At 40.6% G+C, this 26,467-nt stretch overlaps 2 protein-coding genes across 4 annotated transcripts in view; both read right to left on the minus strand.

Moving 5' to 3' along the window:
- The window catches only part of CMYA5 (cardiomyopathy associated 5), a 92,386-nt gene extending 70,757 nt beyond the window's left edge, over positions 1-21,629 (minus strand). Inside the window, exons 1-2 of the mRNA XM_080804709.1 lie at positions 21,458-21,629; positions 21,208-21,363 (exon numbers count right to left, since the gene is read on the minus strand). Of these exons, the coding sequence (XP_080660835.1) occupies positions 21,208-21,356 (149 nt within the window). The 5' untranslated portion in view covers positions 21,357-21,363; positions 21,458-21,629. The remainder of the gene's footprint in view (positions 1-21,207; positions 21,364-21,457) is intronic.
- Positions 21,630-24,099: 2,470 nt separating this feature from the next.
- The window catches only part of TENT2 (terminal nucleotidyltransferase 2), a 67,991-nt gene continuing 65,623 nt past the window's right edge, over positions 24,100-26,467 (minus strand). For all 3 annotated transcript variants that reach the window (XM_080803696.1, XM_080803695.1, XM_080803697.1), the window contains one exon: positions 24,100-25,559. In XM_080803696.1, coding sequence (XP_080659822.1) covers positions 25,485-25,559 — 75 coding nt within the window. In that variant the 3' untranslated portion in view covers positions 24,100-25,484. The remainder of the gene's footprint in view (positions 25,560-26,467) is intronic.

The following is a 26,467-nucleotide window of genomic DNA, read 5'->3' on the forward strand; positions in this document are numbered from 1 at the left end:
GTCTTCTAGGAACATCAACCCTAGTATGTTAATATATCAGCAGAGAGCATTAATAATACAGTTGACACATGTGATAACAGAATGTGCAAAAGCCATCAGACATGGATATATGAGAAGGAAATTTTTTAACTTTGGAGTAGATTGGGGCAGACTGTGTGAGTACATGTGAGGGGAGGGGTCTGGAATATAATCATAGAATATAAGGCTGATACCATGTTTTGTAAAATAAAAATGAGTTTCCCGGAGTGCCTGGGTGGCTCAGTGGGTTAAAGCCTCTGTCTTCGGCTCAGGTCATGATCCCAGAGTTCTGGGATCGAGCCCAGCATTGGGCTCTCTGCTCCGCAGGGAGCCTGCTTCCCTTCCTCTCTCTCTCTGCCTGCCTCTCTGCCTACTTGTGATCTCTGTCTGTCAAATAAATAAATAAAATCTTTTTAAAAAAAATGAGTTTCCCAGGAAGACCAGTTTAGGGATGGTTGTGGACAATTCAAGTAAAAGGAACAAATACAAAAGGAGGGAATTGTGAAACCATAGGCTCTGTCTGGGTGTACAAAAGTCTAATTTTGAAAACTGGAAGATCCAGTGGTATATATGTTAGTATTATTTAAATGCTTTCAAATGCCGCTACAACCTCCAAGTAGATTGGAAAATACCCATCACTCAGGGCTTTAGACCGTCCTGGTAACTAGTTAATGATGAGCTACACATACGCTTGAGATAACTTGGGTCATTGAGTGCCTGACCTTTCAACCAGGAGTAGATGAAGAAATGATTCATTTGCAAGTGCCAGGTTTCAAAGTAGTGAGTATCTTTCTTCTTTCTGACTCCCATCCCTCTTGAACCAAAATATTATATGTGGACCATAAGCATAAACTTCTCCATTTACTTCAAGTAGGAAATGTCTACCCAGTAGTGGGAAAGGTGTTGTATGACCGATCAGGACTCTAGAATTATAGGAGCCATTTATCTCCCCAGAGTTAAAAAGAGTAGTTTGGGTTTTGAAGTGAGCAATCAATTTATGAATACTTGGGAAGGAGGTGACTGGGTGGCTCAGCTCGTTGAGCCTCTGACTCTTGATTTCAGCCTGTGTGGTAATCTTGGGGTCGTGGTGGTATTGACCCCTGTATAGGCACCGTGCTAGGCACGAAGCCTGCTTGAGATTTTCTCTCTCTTTCTCGCTGTGCTCCCCACTCCCAGCTCACACACACACTCACTCACTCTTACAAACAATAATAATAACAATAAATGCATACATACATACATACATACTTACTTACTTACTTAGGAGATATTTATCTATTCACGGTCTGCCCAAGAGTTGGGGTCCATGATTCAATTAAGTAAACTATAGGCAGGTGTCTAAATCTACCAGAGAGAAGTATAAAAATTCATCCACCAAATTCTCCACTATTATAAAAAACTAAGGGCAGAAAGGTGCCAAGTCTAGAGAACCAAAATAAATGAACTATGGTATGACAGGACTGTTTCATAGCTTAGTGACTATTTCAGACCAAAACATGGGCAAATCAATGATTTGTGGCCTTGGGAGTTCCTCAAAAGGGGCACCACTGACATTTGGGGATATGTAAATTCTTTGTCATGGTAGGGAGAGGCTGTCTTGTGTGCTAAGAATTTTTTTTTAAAGATTTGTATTTATTTATTTGACAGCTAGAGATCACAAGTAGGCAGAGAGAGAGAGAGAGAGAGAGGAGGAAGCAGGCTCCCTGCCAAGCAGAGAGCCCAATGCGGGGCTCGATCCCAGGACCCTGAGATCATGACCTGAGCTGAAGGCAGAGGCTTTAGCCCACTGAGCCACCCAGGCGCCCCTGTGCTAAGAATGTTTAATGGTATCCCTGGCCTCATTCCACCAGATGCTAACAATATTTGGCCTTCAGAATTATATGTCTTCAGAATTATACTAGTTGAGAACCATTGGTATATATAGACCCAAGAATGAGGGGAAAAAACAATCGACCACATGCAACATTAACCTTGGCTGGACATGTAAATGAAAAACCATGGAGGATAAGAACATTTGTGTTCTGGGATTCCCAGCTGAGGACTTAAACACAGGCTTAGCTCTTTAGCACTGGAATTCTTCAAGAGCTACTTAGTATTAGCACAGAACAGAAACTGTGCCCCACCAGCCACTGCTGTCACATTCCTGTGAAGGTTGAGGGGTGGTTACCAAGAGACAGAGCACTTCATCTGAAAAGAATGTGTCAGGCTGGGATCTTTTTAAAATAAATCAGTGAGTCAGGATAGACTTCTCCCCTGCTGTTCCACTGACTTTTTTTTATACTACAATTATAACTCTATAAAAGCATAGAGGATGAGGACTAATTGTTCCACAAAGTAGGAAAACTTTGATCGGTTTTCCTCATTTCCTTAGTGACCCTCTAGTAATTTTTCTTAGGTTTCTAACAAAGAAAGAGCACTTAGGTTTTGGCCTTGAAAATAACAATAATACATTGAAAGATAAAACCCAGCTCCTCTGTTAGCTCCCATTCTCTCCTATGAAATGAAAGGTCCATACGCCTAATATAGTATATGGCAACATTTTTCTTTCCTGTCATTTTTTAAAGGAAAAAAAATAATAATATTATACACCAAGACCTCACTCCAGCAGATGCTTCTGAGCTGAACAAGTATGGGTGAGAAACGTCTGGCCCTAAAGTTTCCAGAGAGACCCTCCATGTACCAGCAGAAAGGCTAGGGGGATAGAGGGTGGCTCTCCTGGGCCTGTTTGGAGGAACCTCACAGAGATACCACTGGCCACACAATGAGATCACCTTTACCTAGCTGATGATCCCCTCATCAGGTCCAAACACCACTGCTAGAAAAAAAACATTTTACCTATATAATAATGCAGACATTAAAAGCAACATCATAAAAGGAAGTCTCTTAAATTCCAAAGAGAAAAAGAGACAGTGATTAAATAAAATTAACACACTAGGAATAATTTGCCAGTAGCTTGCTCTAGTCTTTTCGTTTCTGACTGTAAAATCTCAAAAGTGGAAGTCAGCAAAAATAGATTCAATAGTTCAATTTGCTTTTATGGGGGACCATGTTGGGATAAATAGATTTAAGGTAAAACTCTGTATCTCCCGAATCATTTTTATAAGAATTTAAAGCACTTAGACATCTTCAGCGGTTCTAAAGATTAAGATGAATTTCCCATAACATTCTCTTATTCATCACCCACAAAGAAGACAGAAAAATCCAGAAAATTTTAAAAAATTGTCTTTATGAGATCTAGCACAATGTTTTAAAAAGCATAGTAAAGGCAACACTTTTCTCCCTATTCCTCATTTGAATTCAGGTGAAGAGTCAAAAAAAAATTTAAAGAATTATTTATTTATCTGAAAGAGAGAGTAGGGGGAGGGGCAGTATGAGGGGGAGCAGACTCCCTGCTGAGACGTGAGGCTCAGTCCCAGGACGCGGAGATCATGACCTGAGTTGAAATCAAGAGTCAAGATTTTAATGTTGTTTTAAAAATAAGAATTTTTCCTAATTGTCAATCATAAATTTCACTGTGAGAAATGTGGGAAAACAGAAAAGAACAAAAAAATTAAAATGATCAATAATCCCAACACTCAAAGATGACTATTTTCAATATACTGGTGGATTTCTTTCATTCTTGTTCTATCCAAAGACGTTCTTTTTTTAAAAAAATTTTTTTCACAAATGGTGTGTTTTGTAATGTGCTTTTTAAATTTTTAAAAATATATTCTAAACATTCTCCCATGCTATTATTCTGTTCCAATAGCTATTCTCAATGTTTTTGGTCTCAAAACTACTTTATCCTCTTAAAAATTATTGAGGACTTCAAAAAGCTTTTGTTTATGTGGATTGTATTTTTGATTTTTATAGTATTAGCAATTAAAACAAAAATCTTAAAGTTTTATTAATTCATTTTAAAATAAAGTAATGCTTACATGTCAACATCAGTAATGTATTTCACAAAACCTAATTCTATTTTCCAAGACAAACAAAAACAGTTAGTGAGAAAAGTGACATTATTTTAGAGTTTTGCAAATAATTTAAATGTTTGGCTTAACAGAAGGCCGCCGAATTCTCTTATCTGCTTCTGCATTCAAAATGGAGATATGTTCTCTTAGCAGCAATATATGAAGAAGGGGGATGTGAACCTTAATCTCAGGATTGTGAGTCCAAGCTCATGCTGGGTGTGGAGCCTACTAAAAAACAAACAAACAAAAAGTATATGAAGAAAATCTAGCCTCTCATAGGTAGTTGAAAAAGGGAGGAGTGACTTTCAGATTACTGTGGGCGTTTTTCTTTATACCACACCAAACTTGACAAGTGGTAGTGTTTTAAAGATTAGCTGCAATGTGGAATCTAAAAAAAAAAAAAAAAAAAAAAAAAAAAAAAACAAAAAAAAAAAACCAATGGACTTTTCCTGCTCTAAACTTTCATGAAAGAGTGAAAGGGGCAAATGCCAACTGCAGACGTGCTAGTATTACAATGGAAATAGTTTTGATCTTGAGGACACCCTGAGAGGAGATCAAACTTTGAGAGCTACTACTGGTCTATCACTTCATATTTAATATTTAACACCGCATTCTATAACTGTCTAGAACACTTTACCCCATACCCTACTGTCAATATTTACACTATTTCTAAGTTTTTACTATTATTTAAAAAAATGCTATGACAAACACCCTCATATATACCTCTTTCTGCACATTTATTTTCTTAGAATAAAAACTTGGGAATTTGAGGGTCAAACTTAATTTTTTCAGGATTTTTTAATAAGACTTTATTCATTTATTTGACAGAGAGATAGGAGAGAAGAAGTAAGCAGTGCAGGGCAGAGGGAGAAGCAGGCTCCCGGCTGAGCAAGCCCGATGTGGGGCTTGATCCCAGGACCCCGGGATCATGACCTGAGCCAAAGGCAGACGCTTAAGGACTGAGACTCCCAGGCGCCCTTTTTTCAGGATTTTTATGCATGTTGCCAATTTCCCCTCCAGAAAGGTTTATCAGTTTGCATTCCTATCAGTAGCCTGCACAAGAGCCTTCTGTCCTTACCCACACTTTTATCAACCCTGGGTACCGTTTGAGCCCTGTCTTGAAAGTTGTTTTTAGAAAATCACAATGTGACTGGGCTAGTTGTTAGTGAGCTCACTCTCTCAGATGAAATACAGTACTTGAGACCTACTGGAATTCTCTGCTCACTGAGTACTTCTCTGATAACTGTACCACAGTGTTTATTCATTGCTATTTTGCATTATTACAATTAGTATTTACCGTGGGTCTTCTACTTGACATCAAGTTTCTTCAACAGAAAGCATGTCTCGTTACCTTAGTATCTACCACAGCACTGAGCCCATGGGATACAGACAGATGGGGTAATGGTGGAAATAACATTTTTTACCTCAGAGAGATCTGCATTTAAATCCTGGCTTCACCACATCCTAGCTGTGTGAGCTTGGGCATATTACTTCCCCTTCCTTTTCTGAGCTTGAAGGTCATCCTCAGTTAACAGGGAGACTAAGATGTACTTTCTAAGGCAGCTGTGTTGCAATGACACATGTGAAACACTTCGTACAATACTTGGCAAATAACAAATGTTCCATAGGTTTGTTCTTTGCCTTCTCCTTTCCAATGTTAACTTCACCTTGTAAAGCCCAGACTTTGAGGATCTATAGATCCACTTTGATTTACTCAGAACACGGTCATTAAGAGAGAAGGCATCTCATCTCTCTAATAACGATTACTTCAGAAAAGTGTAACTAAGCAAATGTGAGTTTTCTGGTTATTCTTCCCTGTATTGCTCAATCCTTACTCATTCTCTCAGTCAACATCTATGAGTATGTGCTGTGTATTCCAAAGACAAATTACACACAGTCTCTAAACAAGAGAAAGAATGAAATCCTTTTTAGTGCCAGATGCCACAATCATGTTGAAACCTGAATTCAGAGAAAAGCCATTCACCAAACTGCGCTGAGAGAGCTTCCTAACTGTACATCCCAGGGGCAGTGGGGACATCATCTTTGACCTTATTGGGGCCCAACGCTCACAATTACTTCAGTGGGGCTTTAGGACAGGGTATTTTAATGTGACCCTGAGATGTATTCAAATACATTTCTAACAAGAAAATTTTGACGTTTCCTGACCACCCGACTGAGGAAATGAGAGAAAGACAGTAGTGAGCTAGGTACAGAGCAGACTGACATTCACTCCCAATTTTAACTCAAAAGTAAAACAAAACACCAAACAAAGAGAGTTAACTTGTGCATCTGACAGTACACCCCAATAAAGGTGTGGGGGAGAAGCTGTCAGTGGGGAGCAGCACTGCTGGCCAGCAGCAGGGGCCCATGAACCTGCTCAGGTCAGGAGGTCCTGACAGATCCTACTGAGAGGAGCGGAGGGGAACGGACACCCATTCACACTCTCCTCTCTTCCAGGGGCACATGACACCCTGGTGTGCTCATAGCTTCATTTGCTCCCACACATACCCATGTCTTTCAGATTCTGTGGTTCAAAGAGGTTCTCTCACCAGTACATCCTGGAGAACTTTGAGTGCTAAGGCTTTAACAACTCCGGGAGAGATTCAAAGAAGTCTGGGACTCTGATTCTTAAGGTCAAACTGAGATTGATCATGAACTTTTTGCTACCAGCACCTGGATGATATCTGCCAAAGTCTGTGTTAGGTCACCATAAAGCTCTCTTCAGGTCCATAATGCTATATCCCGTAGAGTTTAAAATATTTGCAATAGGGAGGCATGGGATTGGGAAGGATGAGTTCTTCCTGATCTGAAGCAGGCTTTGAAAAATTTGCCGGTAGTTAAGTTGTGGTGATGAAGTGGAAAGGCAGCTTGGGTTTCAATAGTGTAACTGTTGTTATCCAAAATATTCCTTATTGGGGGAGAAAAGTATTTCGGGAAATGTGGGGCATGATTCCACCTTAAGGAGGTTCTTTTGGCTAGTCTTGAGGAAGGGCACATGTGTAGTCAAGGACTGCAGGAGAAAAAAGTATCTGATAGAAATGTTAAGGAGAGGGGCCCCTGGGTGGCTCACTGGGTTAAAGCCTCTGCCTTCGGCTCAGGTCATGATCTCAGGGTCCTGGGATCAAGCCCCACATGAGGCTCCCTGCTCAGTGGGGAGTCTGCTTCTCCCTCTCCCTCTGCCTTCTCCCCCTGCTTGTGTTGTCTCTCTCTCAAATGAATAAATAAAATCTTTAAAAAAAATAAAGAAAGAAATATTAAAGAGAGATTAAAGCCCTCTTGGTGCTAAGAACAAATGCCCTCAAGCTAGCTTAAATTGGGGTGAAGGGGCAGTTATCTTAAGGAAAGAGAGATTTCTCATGGAACCCAGGGACAGATGTATCCAGGCCTCAGAGGGAAGAGGAAACAAGAAAACCATGAGGTATCTTGTCTCTCTGTCTCTGTCTCCTTTAGCATAGCTTCCCCAGTTTCTCCAGCACATGGTTCAATAGATGCTGCCCCCAACCAGCATCTTCAGTCCCAGAGTCTACACAATTGCTTGGAGTTCTTAGTTTCTCTTTGTAACAATTATTTCCCAGGGCGATTAAGAGATAAACCAAAAACAGAAACAGAATCCTGGCTTGCTGGAAAGGTATTTTATTGCTTCTCCCTCTCTCAACCTCTGTATTTCAAAGAACAAAGAGAAAGGGGTAGGAAGACCATTACAACCTCACCTCTGGCGGATGGCACGAACTGCCTTGATGAAGGACGGAGGCCTTCCCCAGTGAAAGAATAGAGTCAAATGGCTTTCACTCTCTTACCCCTGCGTAGACATAAGATATGCTCGCAGAATTCTGGAACAGAGGCATTCCCTGTATGTGCTCTATTTTGGGTGGATTGTTTTACAGTTGTAGACGCTCACTTGAGTGATCCCACAATCACAGTCCTACCCTTCCCATCTATATAGGATCTCCTCTCCACCCATCTTCTATATTCCAGACTCCCCGCCTTGACAGATAGCCTTTATTTAGCTTTAAAGAGCACTTTTTATTTTTTTCTGGGTACTAACTCAGACACGAAGTTATGCTCAGCAATTTTAGCTAATGTTCTTCTTGGACAGGATGCAGAAGTAAATTTAGAATTTTTTTGACCAAAAGAAAAATTAGCTAACAATTTTTTAAAAACAGAAAAACCAGTATTCTATCCAAAATATTATTTTTTAAAGACTTTATTTATTTATTTATTTGAGAGTGAGAGCATAAAAGATCACAGAGGCAAAGGGAGAGAGAGAAGTAAGTTTCCCACTGAGCAGGGAGCCCGATGCGAGGCTTGATCCCAGGACCCTGAGATTATGACCTGAGCTGAAGACAGATGCTTAAATGACTAAGCCACTCAGTGTGCCCCCAAAATACTACTGAAAAGATCAAAATAAAGTGGAGTAGATCTCCAAAATTTGAGACCTGTCCCCCAAAACCTTTTGTTTCTAAACCTAGCTAAATAGAAAATTTGTCTCCATTTCCAAGTTACTAGAAAAGACAATCTGATACTACTTGAGTCTCATTTCACCCCCTGACCAGGGTCGAAGTAGCCCCCCTTGTGAGTTGGAGCATAAATCTCCAAAGGAGGATTGATCTAGGTTTATAGGACTTAAATAATCAAAAGGCAATTAACTTTCTAATAATGGCAAACAGATAGGAGATTTCCAAAGAGCCTGGAAACCTCAAAGCAGAGATATCAAGATGTACAAGACAGCTCACGTTGAGGCCTAAGTTAAAGACTTGTTTGTTTTTATCATAAAATGGAAAGTCAGGGGCGCCTGGGTGGCTCAGTGGGTTAAAGCCTCTGCTTTCAGCTCAGGTCATGATCCTAGGGTCCTGGGATCGAGCCCCGCATCGGGCTCTCTGCTCAGCAGGGAACCTGCTTCCTCCTCTCTCTCTGCCTGCCTCTCTGCCTGCTTGTGATCTCTGCCTGTCAAATAAATAAATAAAAATCTTTAAAAAAATAAAAAATAAAAAAAATGGAAAGTCAAAGCTAGAATAAACAGTGATAGTTAAAATAAGGCAATATTTCATGGGAAAAAGGTACCTCAACGTCCTATGGTTATATTTGGTCATTGCTCTGTGTTGTATCTCCAATTAAAGTCTTTATGGAAATAATAACCAGCTGGTTTGTTCCATTGTTTTAAAAAGTGTTATACATCCATAGAAAAGGCAAAATCTACCACACTATGTATTAAACGTTCTGAGGATCAGGTAACAAAACCTGAAGAAAGCCCAGTCCAGGGCCTCATGTTATTCCCATAGACATCTGACCTCTCCTCCCATTTGGCAAACTCTCCACCTTGCGGGTCCTGGAGGGGGCCCTGACAGATATTCTCCCCATAATGATCTTCACATCCATTCCAGACCGCCTTGAAAGCCACTGATGAAGAAACGAGAGAGAAGAGATCTTCATTCTCTCTGGGGTAGCAGAGGCTGTCGTTGTAATCCTGACTTGCTGGTATGGGTGTGGCAACAGTACAGATGGTGACACCTAGTGCCCGGGAGTGATGGCAACCATTACCTTACCCAAGAACTTTTTCTAAAACACAGCTTTATTGAGATATAATTCACATGCCATACAACTCACCCATCTAAAGTGTACAATTCATTGGCATTTAGTATATTCATAGAGTTGAGCAACAAATCATCACCATTAATTATAGAACATTCTCATCATCAAAAAAATACACTCCACACTCCTTAAGCATCCTCCTTCAATCCTCTCCCCATCTCCCGTGCAGCTCTAGGCAACCACTAACCAACTTTCCCTCTCTACAGATTTGCTTCTTCTGGACCTTGCATAAACATGGAAATAGACAATATGTGGTCCTTTATGTTTGTCTTCTTTCTCTAAACATATTGTTTTCAAGGTTCATCCATGATGTAGCATAAATCTATACTTTATTCCTTTCTATGGCCGAATAATGTCCCATGTATGAATGTATATTTTCTTTATCCATTCATTAGTTGATGGACATTTCAGTCATTTCCACTTTTTGGTTATTATGAATATGCTGATATGAACACTTGTGAACAAGCTCTATGCAGACAGATCTGTTCATTTCTCTTCGGTCAGATCTGTTCATTTCTCTTGGGTATGTACCTAGGAGTGGTTTCCTGGGCCAAATGGTAACTCAGTGTTTAGCTGTTAAAGGAACTACCAAATTGTTTTCCAAAGCAGCTTTAACCATTTTACATTCCCACCTGTGGTGTATGAGGGTTTTGATTTTTCTGTTATCTTCACCGATACCTATTATTATCTTTTTGGTTAGAGTCACCTTAGTAGCTGTGAAGTGGTATCTTGTGGTTTTGATTTGTATTTCCATGATGGCTAATGATACTGAATACTTTTTTCATGTGTTCATTGGACATCTGTCTATCTTCTTTGGAGAACTGCCTGTTCAGATAATTTGCCCATTTTAAATTTGGGTTATTTGTCTTTTTATGATTGAGTTCTATAGTTCACCAGACCAGTTTTGAGGCATGGTTTTAATGATTGTTCCTGGCTATCTAATCCCTCTTTTCCACACTTCTCATGGGTCTCTGAACTACCAGTATTCTGTGAATACAGTCATTTTGTGCTTAAACTGGTCACAGTTAGCCTCTATCACAACTTAAAACCTGACAGACGCAAACTAGAACCCAAGGCAGCTCCTCTCACCTAGAGAAAAGCACTCACATAAGACTTTACTGGCAAATGGGAAACTGTTCAGGAGGCTGGCCTTCTGAATTTGTGGTTCTCAACTCTTAAGCTCTGCAAACTCAGTCCGGGGGAACTTATGACAAGTGGAAACTCTGGCAGTTTGAGTAGCAGGTAAGAACTGGAGCAGAGAGAACTGGAAAGAAAACTCTAAGAAGTGGTTGCCATTTCTTGCCATTCTACTCTAAGATTAAGTAGGCCACTGATTGTTGGAAGTTATTCCAAGTTTTCTGCCCCAGTTTTCTGCTGCTGGCAGTCCTCTCTCCACCTTGGTCCATAAAGACTGTGTGACCTGCATCTCCTGTCAACCTGGGTTGGTATCCAGGACTTTTCTTCCAGCCAAGTATGAAAATGGAGTAGGAGTCCTAATCCTATCTGCCGATTTAACTACACATTTTGTTATTGGGCAATTTCAGTTCATATATCAACACTACCAACTTTGTATATGCTTTTTTCCCACCCCTCCTCTTGCATCCTGGATTCTCTGAGTCAGGGAAATAAGAATATCCCTCTGTCGCAGAGTTATAAGTGATCTGAGGCCAAGGGCATGAAGAAAGTTGTTTTCTGCAGTGTCCTAGGTAATAGTCTTCCCTCATTCCTCTGAGCAGGACCACAACTGTAGCTCTAAAGGGCCGTTGGTGCCCTCTCACTCCTAAGCACTCACTTTCCCCTTTCTGATGCCCCCTAATCCCAGGAGAGGGTCTTAGGTCCAGTATTGGAAGGGATTCATTCAAAAGGGAATCCAATCTAAACCAGATGCCGACAGGTTTAAACTTCCAACCCTCTCAAAGGTGTGAGCACTTCTGTCCTTAATTTCTCTCTATGTGGCTGGCCTTTTGCCAAATTCAAAGACCACTTGTGAGCTCTCATTCTCTGTGCTCTTGTCTTGGCACCCAGGAACAAAATGATTTGAGACTGTGATGGTATAAGTGACATTGATCTGAGAGAAGGAAACCTGAGGACCTGGGATGAAATGTTTCATGGTGAGCTCCAACCACTTGTCCGTTCGACAACCATTTCTTAAGCACCTACAGTGCACCAGACCCCGTGTGCTAGCTGCTGGAGATGAAGCGGAGAAGCGAAGCAGGGCCCCCGCCCTCATGGAGCTTCCCTCTAGTGGTGGCAATAAACAAACAAACAAAACCCACTGTTTCAGATAGTGATGGTGCTATGAAGAGCAATCTGAAATAGTGAATAATGTGATAGTGAAAGTTAAGAAGAGGGCCTGATGGGCAGAATGGCTGAGGAAACTCTCTTATCATCGGTACTGACACCTAGAGAGCAGGTCTGGGGAAGAAGCACCAGGGAGAGAAAACAGCAAGTCAAAGACATGCATGCAGGAATAGGCTGAGCACGCTGGAGGTTCTGAAAGAAGCCAGCGGGGGTAGTGAACATCACAGAAGGGTGTGAGAGGAGCTGCGAGAGGTAAGCAGGTCAGGCAGGGCCTTGAGGTCTGTGCAACACTCAGAGAGAGGTTAAGTGTCCCATAGAACATGTAGAGAAGTTATTTTGGTGTTACTGTTTGACCTTATGAAAATTCAATCACACAAGATTGCCTAATGTCTATTTTTAAACACAAGATCTACTCTCCCCATTACACCCCAGGAAACTTAATATGCTAAGATGCTGGTCAGAATTAGCTACTATGTAGATTTTCTGGATCTTTTATGCTTTGCTTTTGAAATTAGAAGCAAACTGAAATTCAAATTATTTTTTTTAAAGTTATTTTACACTCAAGTAAAAAAGAAAGAAATTGGCTAATAAAGACCAGATTGTGTATATTGTGTACACATATATAAAATCCTGAGGTGAGCCCTGAACTCATAAGCATTCCGGCACTGACTCTGCCATTTGACTGGGGCTAGAATCCTAGCACATTTTTCAGCTGCCTGACATTAGATAAATTACTCAGTACTGCTAAGCCTCCATTTTCTCTTCCATAAAACGGAGATGGAAACAATGCCTATATCACACAGTTATTGTGAAAATAACTCAAAATAACAAGTGACAGTGGAAGGAATAGACTGGCTATTCCTTGAGTAAATACTGGTTTCCATTCTCTGGGTCTCTGCTCACTCATCAGCAACGTAACTCGGGGAAATGATGCTAAGGCCCCTTCCAGGGTAAGTGCCATCAGCAGCCAGGCTTTCCTGCCAGACTTGGACCCAGGACAGGGAAACCTTCTTCTGCAGGCAGAGAGAGAAGGGCTAGCCAGATGGACCCAGAGACTGACACAAAACTCACAGGGAAATGAGCAGGGAAGCTTAAGGCTCTGAGACTTGATGGGCCAGGGTCCTAGTAGACCCCCACCTCAGTTCCCCAAGCCCAGTGCATTTTACCAGTGTGTTCACTTCAACTAATTGCACATGAGATTATGTTTACTGTCTGCCCTCTCCAGAAACTGAACTCTAAAGATTAGGGATTCCGTTTGGTTCACTCACTCTGTGTAGTTTCTTCATAAATATTTGCTGAATGAGCCCCTTTTCTTATAGTAGGTACATTTCTGAAGTTGAAGGTGTCATGAGCTTAACTAAGCCATTCCCAGGTGTTGCTGTCTCAGCATCCATTTTGTTTGGCTAAGTGACCAGCAAGAGCCTTGAAGAGACAGCAGCCTCCCTCACGCTGGCAATGCCCTGGGTAACTGTCTGAAGAGTCGCATGACCCTGAAAGTTCCTGATATGACTTCCCCAACTGTTCTTGTGATCAACAATCTCCCCCACCCTCAATGCCTCTCTGCTGCGTGTCCCTCAGATAAGAACCTCATGAAGCTTACCAAAACCGCACTCATTTTAGTTTGAACTGACTGATCCAGCCTTAGCCCAGGAACCCCCCAAGTCTTCCACTCATGGGCCTTAATAAAGGCCTATGTCCCAGGTCTTGGCCTTGTCTCTGTCCTCTGTCTTGACCTCCCCGTGTGGCCCCTTGATCTATGCCATGTACGTCCTCCAGGACATGGAGTAATAAACTTCTCTACTGCGATTTCTCTTGTGGCCTTTTGAAGAACAATGGCTCACCATCTGGCCCCCTATGCTCCATTTAACATGTTAATTTAACAAAGTCATAACAGGAGGAAATTAATCTTATTTACAAATCGACAATTTTAAATGCCCTACTAAAATCAGCCATTTAGATGAAATTTGTGGTGAACATAAATTTGTTTAGCATCATGTGAATTTTTTTTTTAAAGAGAAGCAACATCAAACTAAGAAAACATATTAATGGCTCCATAAGAAGGTCTGGAGCATTCAGTTTGGTAGACAACAGTAGCATCAATTAATCTTCCCACATATCTTGGACTTTATCAGATTAGGATATGGAATTTTGGAACTGAATACACTCCACTTGCCCTAATAGAGGACTTTTCTCTGGACAAAAAGCAAAGCCTATTCTTATCCTCCCATCTATGATCTGGCTCAAGGGTCAGTCTAGGGGAGGCGTTCCAACAAGTCACAGAGGGTGGGAATGATGACCGCAGACATCCTAATTGAACAATCCCTCCGTACTTATCACTGTCCCCTCCAAGCTACTGTGTTTCCAGAGTCACTGGACATTGTCAGCTCCCCTAAACGAATGGCACCAAAATTCTCCCTAGTCTAACGGGTTCAACCTCCCAACTAAATTTGCTGCTCACAGGAGTCGGGATGATTTGACAATTCACTTGCTTATTCATTCGTTGTTATTCTTGCCATTCACGTATTCATTCAACATTCTCAGGCCTAGAAATCCTGAGGGCTTCTAGAGGAGAAAAAGAAAGCTTAGACAGAACTGCAATTAGCAGCACAAGAGCTGGAACAAGGAGCTAAAGGAATACCTAAACACATATTGTGTCTGAAATATCTTTCTGCCCAGCTGCTGTATTACCTCCGCAAAACTTTTCTAAATCTAATTTTAAGAAGAATGTATGTCTTGGGGCGCCTGGGTGGCTCAGTCAGTTAAGTGTCTGCCTTTGGCCCAGGTCATGATTCCTGGGGTCCTGGGACTGCACCCCGCATAGGACTCCCTGCTCAGCAGAGTCTGCTTCTCCCTCTGCCTTTCCCCTGGCGTGTGCTTTGTTGCTCTCAAATGAATAAATAAAATGAAGAAGAAAGAAGAAAGAAGAAAGAAAGAAAGAAAGAAGAAGAAGAAGAAGAAGAAGAAGAAAGAAAAATGTCTTTTCTCTATTCCTTTGTTAATATCCTTAGTGTAATGCTTATGACATTATGTTGGAGCTAACTGCTTCCCCGTGCCAGACTGAGCTCCTTGAGAGAAGCAACCGTGCCACCCAATCACCTTCAAGCTCCTGGTGCCTAGCACAGGGCCTGGCATATACATCTTCAGAAGGCCTATGGATTTCAGTGAAGCTAATGGACATCTAGGTATCATCAGGCATGCATTGTCTCATATGCAACCCAGTAGACCCATGTGGCTACTGAGTACTTGAAATGGAGCTGTGAGGGAGGAATCAAGATGCACTGAAAAGAGAAATACACACCAAATTTCAAAGACTTGGCATAAATACATATAAAATAGCCCATTAATAATTTTTAGACTGATTACATGTTGAAATGATAATACTTCGGATATGAGGTTAAATAAGTTATTAAAATTAATTCCCCCCCTTTGTTTTTACGTCTTTTAGTGCAGCTATTAGAAAATTTTAAATTGCACATGTGGCTCACATTATATTTTCATTGGATAATGCTGACCTAAGCCAAAGATTACTCCACATCCAGTCTCTTACACCTGGTTCTCTACATTTTCTTGGTAGGAAGGGGAATTTGGTTATATTGTCTGAATTGAGTCAAGGTTTTCATTAAGCCTAGGTTCCGACTATCCAGGAAATACAAGACACATTTCTTCTATATTTGCAAAATTCTATAGTCCCTATGTTCCACACATTAATAGGTTTGTTGTTAAAAAAAAAAAAATCCAACTCTTGCTGCATTTCCTACACTGAGTCAAAGTCTAACCAAGGGCATGTAATACCCATGCAGCCAATATTTAAATAGCTCTTCAGTTTCTGGCTCCAAGGGCCTGTTTTATACTCTCTCCTCCCTCAGTCTCTGGCATCCTAAGTAGTCACCCCTCCCATCTCAGCTCTTTCCACTGACCTCAAAAGAGGGCTGGCTCAAATAACACACTTGTCGAAACACCTGGATAAGCACAGCAGTGGGAGACAGCCTATAAATAGACATATGGAAACAGAGTGCTCCCTACTAATAACAAAATCCCCTTACAAGCTCCCTTCACCTTCCAAAAGTTTTGTTTCTTACGATGATTAGGTAAATGTAAATGTCACTAATAATTTGACTCCTATCAGCTCAGACAGACCTATTTCTACAGGCACTGGTAAAACTGCAATTCAAGATGATTTTTAAGTTTTGGGTAGTGCTGTGGCAAAAATCCTCTGTGCTTAAATAAAGAAATTAAAACTGAACAACAGAAAATGATTATAAGCAAAAATACTGAAAAATTTCTAAGGGATTGGTCAGAAAGACTAAAAGGGTCAGGTTTCACTGGTCTCCAATCAGAAAAATGTAAAAATAATGAGTGCCTATTTACATAGCTCCCTCCATTATAGGAGACCATGCATTTGAAACATTTAGCACAGTGTTTGGCACACAGTCTGCATTCAGTAATTACTAATGAATGCATGCACATATAGGCCCTTACTGTTGAATGGAATACTGCGATCACCATGTTTTTCTTGTTTTAAAGCTTGAGCAATATGGTAAACCGAATACAGCTTCCTATTCTACTCAGAATAAAATGTGAAGTCCTTACTGTGGTCTATAAAGCCCTACCCAATAGCTGGGTTGCAGATCAGGTAGGGCTTCATAGACCAGAGTAAGGACTTCACATTTTATTCTGAGTAGAATAGGAAACTGTATTCCCCTCCCACCATTCTCCCCCTTATTTACTCTGCTCAGCAACCTGACCTCCTTGTGTCCTCAAACAAGCCCCACGTGTCCCTGCCTCAGTGCCCTTGGAACAGCTCTTCCCTTTTCTTAGAACACTCATTCCTTCCTTTTCTGCTCATGTGTGACCTTCTCAGAGAGGCCTTCTTCACCAACGAATCCAAAACAGCATAACCCTTATCCTGCTGTATTTGTCCTCCTATCACTTATTGCCTCTTGGCATATTAGATATTTATTTGTTTGTTTGTCTCCCCGAACTGGAAAGTCACTCCCAGGTAGGAAGAAACTTTGTTCATTTTGTTCACTGCCGTATCCTTTGTGCCTGCAAAGTGTCTGGCACTTTATTCAATAAATATTTGTTGAATGAATAAACTAATGAACATTGGATTGGAGCTGAGGCCCCTGGATCTAGTCCCAGTTCTACCACTAAAAACCTGTGTGACTTTGAACAAATGTCCCCTGACATTCAGTTTCAGAAACTGCAAAAGGACTGGCTGGGAAAGGATGCTTCTAAAGCTTCTCCCAGCTCTAAAATCCTGTGGGTTCTAGAGAGTTGCTCTCTACATCTAGCTTTTGTATAAAGATTTAGCAACGCAAAAATCCTTCTCCAATATTCACAAACTATTAGATTTCTAGGCACTTCATTATGATTGGATAGCCTGCTCCAAAGACCCCTGAGGAAGCCTTCCCCAATCCTTCCAGGGAGGATGGATCCCAGGACTTGATCCCTACTTTCAGGTACTTCCTACAGAACTTTTTTCCTTAAATCTCCTATAATAGTTAATGATATAATTGTGTTTTTCTGTTTCTCCAATGAGAGTGTGAACAGCTTAGAACAGTAATGGATTCTTAGTAATTTTTGTTTCCTTAGTACCTTGCATGGTCCATGGCAATTAGTAGGCATTCTGTGAATGTTCAGTGAATGAATGAAAATAGGAAAGCCAAAGTGAAACAGGATCATGACTCATGTTAAAATGTGAGACTGTCACTCTCCCCTCACTGATGAAGGTGGGCAGAAGATAAAGCTTGGCTGCCAATTCTGAAGGGAGGTAAGAAACTAAAACTCATTGGGAACTTACTAAAGGCAAGTACTTCTACACATATTCACATAATTCATTTAATCCTATGACAACCTTATAAATTAGGAATTATTACTACCATTTTACAGATGAGAAAATTGAGGCTCTGAGAAAAAAGGGAATTTGCCCATGATAGTATGGCTGATAGGTTCACTCAGGCTTCTTCATGCAATATATCATTTTCATATCACTAAATAATACATCAGAAGGGTAGTTCTCTGATTCAACACAGGCACTGGCATGTGTAAAGGTGTTATAATTAAAGGGAATTTTTTTTCCTTGATTCAGAAAGGTCGCTATAGATAATTCCATCTACCATTCCTGAAAGTGTAAAGAAAGGTTTACAAGAAGATTACATTGTGCCTTTTGAATTTTTAAGTTCACTTTTTCTGATAATAAAATGCACTACCTGTTCATTATAGAAAAGCCAAAAAATACAGATTTGTCTTTAAATTTTAGTCAACATTATCCCATCACCCAGAGACGGCCACTATTAACCTTTTTTAACCTTAAGGTTAATAAAGCTTACCATAACCTTTATTATGTTCTTTATTATGTTAACCTTTATTAACCTTTTATGAAACTTTACTAACATTTTAGGCTTTTTTCCAGTATGTATTTTATAGTGAGATCATTCTAAATTATACAATGAACACTTCTTTCATATTCAATATATATACTTCCCATGTTGTTAGAAATCTTCTTAAACAGCACCTTAATAATAGCTTAGTAATATCACATAAAGTTGACACAGTAATCAATCATTCTGTTATTATTAGGTTATTTCTATTTATTTACTATTAACTGCCTCTTAATTAAAAAACAAAACAGTTTGTAATTTAACTTCTGAGAATGGTTCCAACCTCCAAGAAAATGCAAACAACTTTTCCATTCAAGATGGGGGAAAACTCCCACTGTTATGCAAAGAGATGAGGCCTACTAATTTTTCAAGGTAGAAGCTAGTTGGGACTATTCTAGGTTCACCTACAGTAAGGGTCTCTCTCCTGCAAAGGAAGGTTGGTGGTGAAAGTCCAGCAGTGGCCTGGAGGAAGCAGACCCAGGTTCACCTCCAGGTTCTTTTTTTTTTTTTTTTTTTTTATTTATTCATTTGACAGAGAGAGATAGAGTGAACACAAGCAGGGGGAGCAGCAGGCAGACGGAGAGGGAGAAGCAGGCTTCCCACTAAGGAAGGAGCCAGATGCGGGGCTCGATCCCAGGACCCTGGGATCATGACCTGAGCCAAAGGCAGAAGCTTAACCGACTGAGCCACCCAGGCACCCCTAACCTCCAGGTTCTTACACCATCAGTATATGCCTTATACCATCAGTAAATTATATAAAGCCTCAGTTTCCTCATCTATAAAAGGACAGTCATCGAATAGTGTTGCTGGGAGGGTTTAAATGAGAAAACATCCGTAAACATTCAGCACTAAGACTGGCACAGAATGAGTGGACTCTCTTATAACTGTACAACTTTGGTGGAATAGCCAAGAGGAGGGGGTTAAGAATGATGGGACAGCATTCTTACCTCCCATCCTTTAGAGAATTTCTAAGTTCTCACCTCTAGCCTCAGGGGAAAAAAAAAAAAGAACTTTAGGCCATATTTGTAAACTTACACACAACAAAATAGTTTGATTTCTGACAACATTTTGAAGTAGGAAAAAGTCCTTGAGACGTCCTGCCCACTGACATCTCTCTACCTCTAGCTATGGTTCCCATCTCCTTTCCCCTGGCCCTCACCATGGTTCAATCCCTACCCATCTTTCTTTCCCTTTGCTACTGTCTCCCTGATCTGAGTCCTTCCAAAACCAACTTTCCAATCTGCTGTCAGTAATCCTCCCATAACTTCACTCTGTATTCCTAAATCTTGCTCCCAAGTTTACTGATTTCTTGTTACCCATGTCGTCAAATCCAAAAAAGTAAAAAAATTAACAATGCCTCCACCCCCAACCCTATTCTCTCTGGTTGCCCTCACTCCACTAATTCTGACTCTTGCCCTGGTGTCCACCTTACCATCTGTAGTCAGAGCAGGCTGAAATTTGCTGCAGATAAATCCTATTTTCAGCTGAAGATCCTGACCTTTGTCAAAGGGCAATGAAACCTCAGTCTGGTGCTTTGAATCACTGTCAGCTGCTCCCATTTTAGAGTAAATGAGTTTTCAAATTCTCTAGGTGGTAAATTTTGGTTGGGCAAGGATACAAGGATCCTGAACACCATTAAGTGGGAAAGGTTATAAAGGCTGGGATTGACAGATTTCCCTTCTCCGTATTGTCCAGGAATCACAGGTCATGACTTCCTGTTCCATTTCCCACAGGTATCTTCTCTTCCCCTTTTCCTTTCTGCATCTCCTGCCTACTCACTAAAGCCCAGGTCATGCCCACTGCTCAAGGCACTCACAGATCTACACGCTCTCTTCTGACCTTCCACGGTATACACAGTCTTCCTCCCTGCCCCTCTCATTTATGTAGCAGAGAGACTCATGCTCCCCATTTGCTCTCTAACTTCTTCCATGAAGTCCTTGAGGGCAGGTATTGTACCTGCTTCCCATTTGGCAGTTAGGAGCTAAATATGGGACCAAAAATTCCAGACTTCTAAACTGAATGACGTTCCTCTTCATCAGTGGTACTCTTTGGGCTATTTCAACTTCAGCTCTGCGGGCCTTGGTTGCACAGAACTTTTAACTTTTGAGTAAGAGGGGCATTCTGAAATGTTGCACGTCCTTCTGTCACCTACAAAGCCATTCTACTGATATTAATAGATTTACCCCAAAGAGAACGTGGGAAAGTAGAAACAAATCCAAATAGGAGATGAGTCCTACTATTCCCATTTTAGGGCCTACATGAAGGCTGGGAGATGGGAGCGGAAGGAGACTCGTATTTTTATACAGTATTGCCTAATTGTAATCACATTCATTGAAACGTTGATATTTGGAACCATGAAAAAAAAGGCAGGATTTTAAGAACAGGGGTTATTGAAACTCATGTTTTTCTCCAAGTAATTTATGAGCCTCTGTACCAAATTAAAGTCCTCTTACAGGGACCTAGTCCAGGTTCCAAGAGACCCCCAGTCAGTCATCTGAAAGCTCTAGAGCAGCCTGCTTCGTCTCCACCCCCACCTCATATCCCCTTTTCTTCCGGCTCAGCCTTTTAAGATTGTTCCTAGGCCTTGGGCCCAGTGTAAGCGGTTCAGCACATTTCTGCAGTTAGGCAGGACCCTAAGTAAATCCCCAGTGATAAACAAGAGCACCAAGTCACAAGTTGCTGGGCGGAGGGGGGAGAAGGAGGAAAGGGGGGGCGGTAATGAACTTTGCTGCTGCAGGCGGGCCTGTCACTCCAGCTGACAGCAAGCGCCTTCACCTTCAAGTTCCTTACCAAGGCAACACCCCCTGAGAGACAGTGCTTAGCTGGGAGGAAATGCACACTAGCGCTGAAAAAAGAAAAAGGCGTGCGGCGTCTCCCTACGAAGCACCTGCCCTCGAGGCCGCTTTTCCAGGCCCGCGGCAGGTCGAGCGCTCGGGCCGTGGCCTGAGGAGAGGGGCGCACGCTACCTGGCGTCCGGCTCCTCCTCCGACTCCGCGGCCGTCTCGTCCTCTTCGCTCTCCGACTCCTCGTCGCTCTCCAGCCTTCTAGGGGCCTCCTCGTCACCGTCGGAGCCGAGGGGGCTCTCCGCGGCGTAGGTGCTGTCGCTGCTCGCCATCGTACCTCTGCCGGGCCGGAGCCGGAGCTGGAGCTGGAGCCGGAGCCGCCCGCGCGCGCCTGGTGTTCTCCCTCTGACTGCGTCTCTGGCCCCGGCCCGGCCCTGCCGTGCCCCAGCGGGCGGCTCGGGTTCCCGGCCCCGGGGGCGGGCTAGCCCCGAGACTTTAAATAGAAGGCGTCAAAGTTTCGCCACCGAGCTTCTGGGGCCCGGGCTCAGCGAGTTCTCCTCTTCCCCCGCGTCTGCCAACTTCCCCCATGCGGCCCTCCCCGCCCCAGTTGAGGCTAATCCCCGGCGGCCCTTAGGGCAGCTCTTGATAAGGCTCCAGCTGCACCAGGGAGCTGAAAGGTGGAAAGGCACCCAGTCCCCGCCTCTCTTCCCTCCAGTGTGGCTTTGCTAGGTTGTACGTTTGGTGCCCAGCTACTTGATGGCCCCTTCGGCCCAACCAAGTAACTACTCCTTACTGAGCAGAGCGCTTGTTAGTGCAGGCACTCTGCTAAGGGTCTCCGTTTCATGACCCCCTCACAATTCTGCTGTGGTACGTTTAACTGCAATCCTGATTTTCGAGATCAGAAAACTGAGGCTCAGAAGAGCTTGACAAGCTGGCTGGCTCAAGGTCTCTTGCCTAGTGTAAGTGGTCCAATGGGAAACAAAGCGAGGTCTGCCATTTTCAAAGCCCAGTTTTCAACCTTTGTTCCTTATTTTGGGCTCCTTTTGTGTCTGCAAATCAATTAATTGTGTATTCTCCTCTTTAGTGGCCTGTAGACTGTTCGGCCACGGCATTTTTTTAATCTCCCCCAAAAACCTTCAAGAGAAATAATATTCCTCACTTCGGCCAAAGTCTAAGTTCTGTATGAAACTCAACTCAAAGGCCCCAGACCTTGGGTTGGATCAGAGCCTGCCCAGTGCTTAAAAGCCCTCAATGGCTTCCCTATGCTCAAGAACTAAAGCCCAAGCTCCTCAGGAAGATGAACACTGGGTAACAACAGGCCACGTTTGTCTGGTTTCTTCTTTAGAAGTCAGGATTCCCAACATTTATCAAGTCACACCATTGTGCCTTTATTGACACAGTTCCTTCTGCCTGAAAGGTTTTTCCAACCTTTATTTACCTGGTGACTCTCCATTTAAGATCACCACCTTTCTCTGAAAAGCCCAGGTTAAGTTCAACACCCCTTTTGGGTTCCATTATCCTATATTCAAATCATGTTTGTGTCTCTTTGCCTCAGTACACTCTATAAATTTTTTACTCATCTTTTTCCACACTATCCCCATCTCTTACAAGCCCAGAAGCAAGCAACATACTTAGCACAGAGTAGACACTTAATGTTGCCTGAAAAAAACAGGACCAGACCTGCTCAGTACATACAACAGGTAGACATATATTTATATGAGAATGATTTCATGGCTAGAATAGCTAACATTTATTTTTAATTACAGTAAATTCTATTCAGTTACTAAATATGATGAACATAAGTTCACCAGTTACACTAGCTTGTATGTGTACGTTAAGTCTGTGAGCAAAGAACTGCAGATAGTTCAGATATAGTACAAAAGTATCAGCTGGTGTGTATGGGAAGGGAAGACAGAGGAGTCGTCTTCCAGTTCATTAAACCAGGCTCAACAATTATCTTAACATGAGCTAGGCTTATCCCACTAGTAATCCCAAATGACTGCTCACCTAGGACAAAAAGAATTGAATCGTTGTGGGAACCTGTTAAACACTAATCAAAACTACAGGTAGCTGCTGTATATTCCTTCCATTTAACTCAAAATTTCTTGGAAACACTAATTAAAGTTGAGATTTATTTGCAAAGATCCTAGTTCAAACCAATCCAAAATTTAGAACTGCAGTACAGATTACATATTTGTAACTTTTTAACACTACCTTCTTAACAATGCATGCAAATATATAGAAATGGCCACATCAGTACAAACAGAAAATAAATGTATTATTCACCGCACAAATAAGTAATTCAAACGGAAAATAATTTAAAAGTCTAAAAAATTCCCTCATATATTAACAGCCCACTTATCTGACATATTTGTCTATCACAAGGTACATAATCTTAGGCTCCAGTCTATTGATTTAGAAATGGGTATAAATTTATTAACATTAACTTCTTTATCTATGTGTTACAGCAAGACAGCTAAAAAGTAGCAGCAGTAAGATGACTGGGGGAAGCATGCCACTAAGCACTGAGAAAACAGTAAGAGTAAGAGTCCATACCATGGTAAATGAATGTTAGGGCTTTCTTAGGAAATGTCCCAATACTGTAGAGGCAGAATACCCTGCATGCTTACACATCCCTGAGAGCTACATAGTATTACCACAGAGTACTGGGAGTGTTTTTTATTGCTTTTAATGATGATATCGAGTCATCACTAGAATATTAATTATACTCAATACATTCTGATAAAGAAAAGTTGCACAGTGTGTATTTTAGGAAAATGTCCCAAAAAAAGGAATTGATGTGTAATGTAAAGCTCAACTGCTTCAAAAATGTTAAACATGAGTAATCTAAAAAATTCACCTATGTGGAAAGCTTCATTCCTAATGATGCCAGAGAAATAGGGTACTGATTCAGTTAGCTGGCTTAACCAAGAATGAACTCAAATCCGAGATTATCTGTATAATCTATATCATCAAGCATAAAAGTCAGATTCAGTTAGTTCTAGATGGTAACTACAAACTCAATCTCAATGCAAAAGTAAAGACCAGCACAGAAAAAAAACCCCACGAAAACAATTTCCATATATAAACTTTATTCCATATGACATCATACAAAAATTTAAACTTAAAGAAGAAAATGAAAATATGCACCTTTACAAGTCAAAGAAAAGCAAAAGTCTTAGCATTTGAATTGGTCTGCAAAAAACCTAAATACATTAGAGGTACAAATTGTACTACAGCAGGTGTAAAAGAAGTTGTACATAGTCTTTCTGAAAAAGTTAAAATTGTTTTCAAGATTATTTTTCATATTTAAATGTACAGGCACTGACCAATTTACAAATATTTACATCAACCAAAAAAACCTTAATAAACACTGTAGCTTTTCTTTTAGCAGCCACCACTACTTCTTCAAACGGGAAAAAAAAAATACTAAAAAAGTCATCTTTACAAACATTAAGCTTTTATTTATAATAATTTTATGTCTTACCTAAAACATTTCATAGTGGCTTACTGCCTAAAAATTCCAGTTTAGATTACAATCCTATAATTGTATACAGAAAAAGTCTGATACTGTCAATAGGATATAATCTCAACTTTGATCTTTCAGTTTCTGTTGCTTCATGTCACAGGGAAAATAAAAGCAAGAAAACATGAAATAAAGTAAAAGTGCACAATGCACTAAACTATCATAAAGCACAGGGGACTTATAATCTTTTCAAATGTCTACAATGAACTAATTCTTTAAAACAATTTACTAACTGCTGAACATAGAGTTAGTGCTCTTATTACTACAGTGCAAAATGTACTGTTTTTCAACAAAAAATTTAAAGCAATCTCAAGAGTACATCAAAAGCACATGAGGTACTAATGAAATGCTAATACAGACACACCCAAAGCCTCAGTCTATCCTGGTGAGTCAAGTGAAGACTTAAGGCAATTGTCCAGTATTTCACACCTCTGCAATGATTTCAGTGAAATAACAGATTTCATTTTGCTTCAAGTAACTGAATAACTGGCTTGAATCTTCACTTTACTAGAACAGACAGGCAACAAACTATCTATTGTATGTTATACATTAAGTATGTATTAATCAGTCCCTTTCCAAAATTCCACACATCTCTTCAGTATTAGCATGTGGTATATTAATTGAAGTTTTATCAAAAGACTTTATTTGTTCAGATAATTCCCCCAAAAAATATTTTATCTGATCTCCTGAAAAGTCATGCCATAATATTACTAATCAATGTAAACATTTTCAAAAATACATCTTTAAATCAAAGGGTTTTATTAGGAAATGTCATAATAAAATATGCAATCTTTATATAAGTATGTCCTCTTAAAAATAAAACATGAAAACAAGAACAATTAAAAAGAAACCATGATGGAGGTAAACAAAATGCATTATGATGTTACCATTGTTCTTTATTTCTCAGAAGATTTTATTAAGAAATAGAGGCCAGTTATCTTTTCAGGACAGGAGCTCTTAAAGGTAGTATACTGTTCAAATCTCTTTTGTTTTTCAATCTGTGCCAAGACTGGGAGAGAAAGAAAAATCATTCTTAAAACATAAAATATAAGTGGAACAAAAGACTGAAAAGAGAATGTTAACAGTGGTTCTCCCTAGGTGGTAAAATTGGGGTAATTTTTTTCTTCGTGTTTTTATCTCCCAGGTTTATTTCTGCCATCAGAAAAGAAAATGTAATTTTAAAACACTATACCTGGGTGATTCCAATTCATTGAAAAAGAAATGGACAGAGAGGTGGTACAAAAAGATGTAACTGACAATTTTAACATTTTTTCACAGATTTAAACTATTTCATCTATAACAACAAGGTAATCTAGACAAAACCTCTGGGTCTGAGAGGGTGTGAGAAAATTACTTTATTTGGTTGACTAGTTTGCATCTAGTAAGCTTTTCTAATCAAAAATAGTATTATGGAAAGAGTAAATCTCTAATAAACCACTTTATACTTTTGAAAAAGAAGAGTAAATATAACTTGGAAAAGAAAAATAGAAAAAACTGAAATTCTTATGCACAGGCTAAAACTCTGGCTCACTACTTGGTGACTGCATATCTTTGTAGTTTATTCTCACTTCAGTTGTTCAACTGACTGAAAGTATTGGTTTTATAGCTAAGCAACCCTAAATGAAAGCTCACCCATCATAATGAAAGCTTACACATCAACAATGTAGCAGTGCTATTTTTGAGTTCTCAATTTGTTATGATAGACAAAAATATTCCCTCTTGAATATTTGTTTTGCCCTGCAGAATTCCATTAATTTTAAATTTTCTAATCTGGCTGACAAACCGAGAGGGCCTAATATGGAAGGACAGCTTGTAATATGATACACTTGCATTTTTAATTATCACCAAAATAAAGTCCACTTGTATGTCTAATGAGAAAGTATTCCTCTGAAATGACCTTCATAGTTCGCTGATCTT

This window comes from Martes martes (genome assembly GCF_963455335.1).
Source record: "Martes martes genome assembly, chromosome: 5".
Lineage (NCBI taxonomy): Eukaryota > Metazoa > Chordata > Mammalia > Carnivora > Mustelidae > Martes > Martes martes.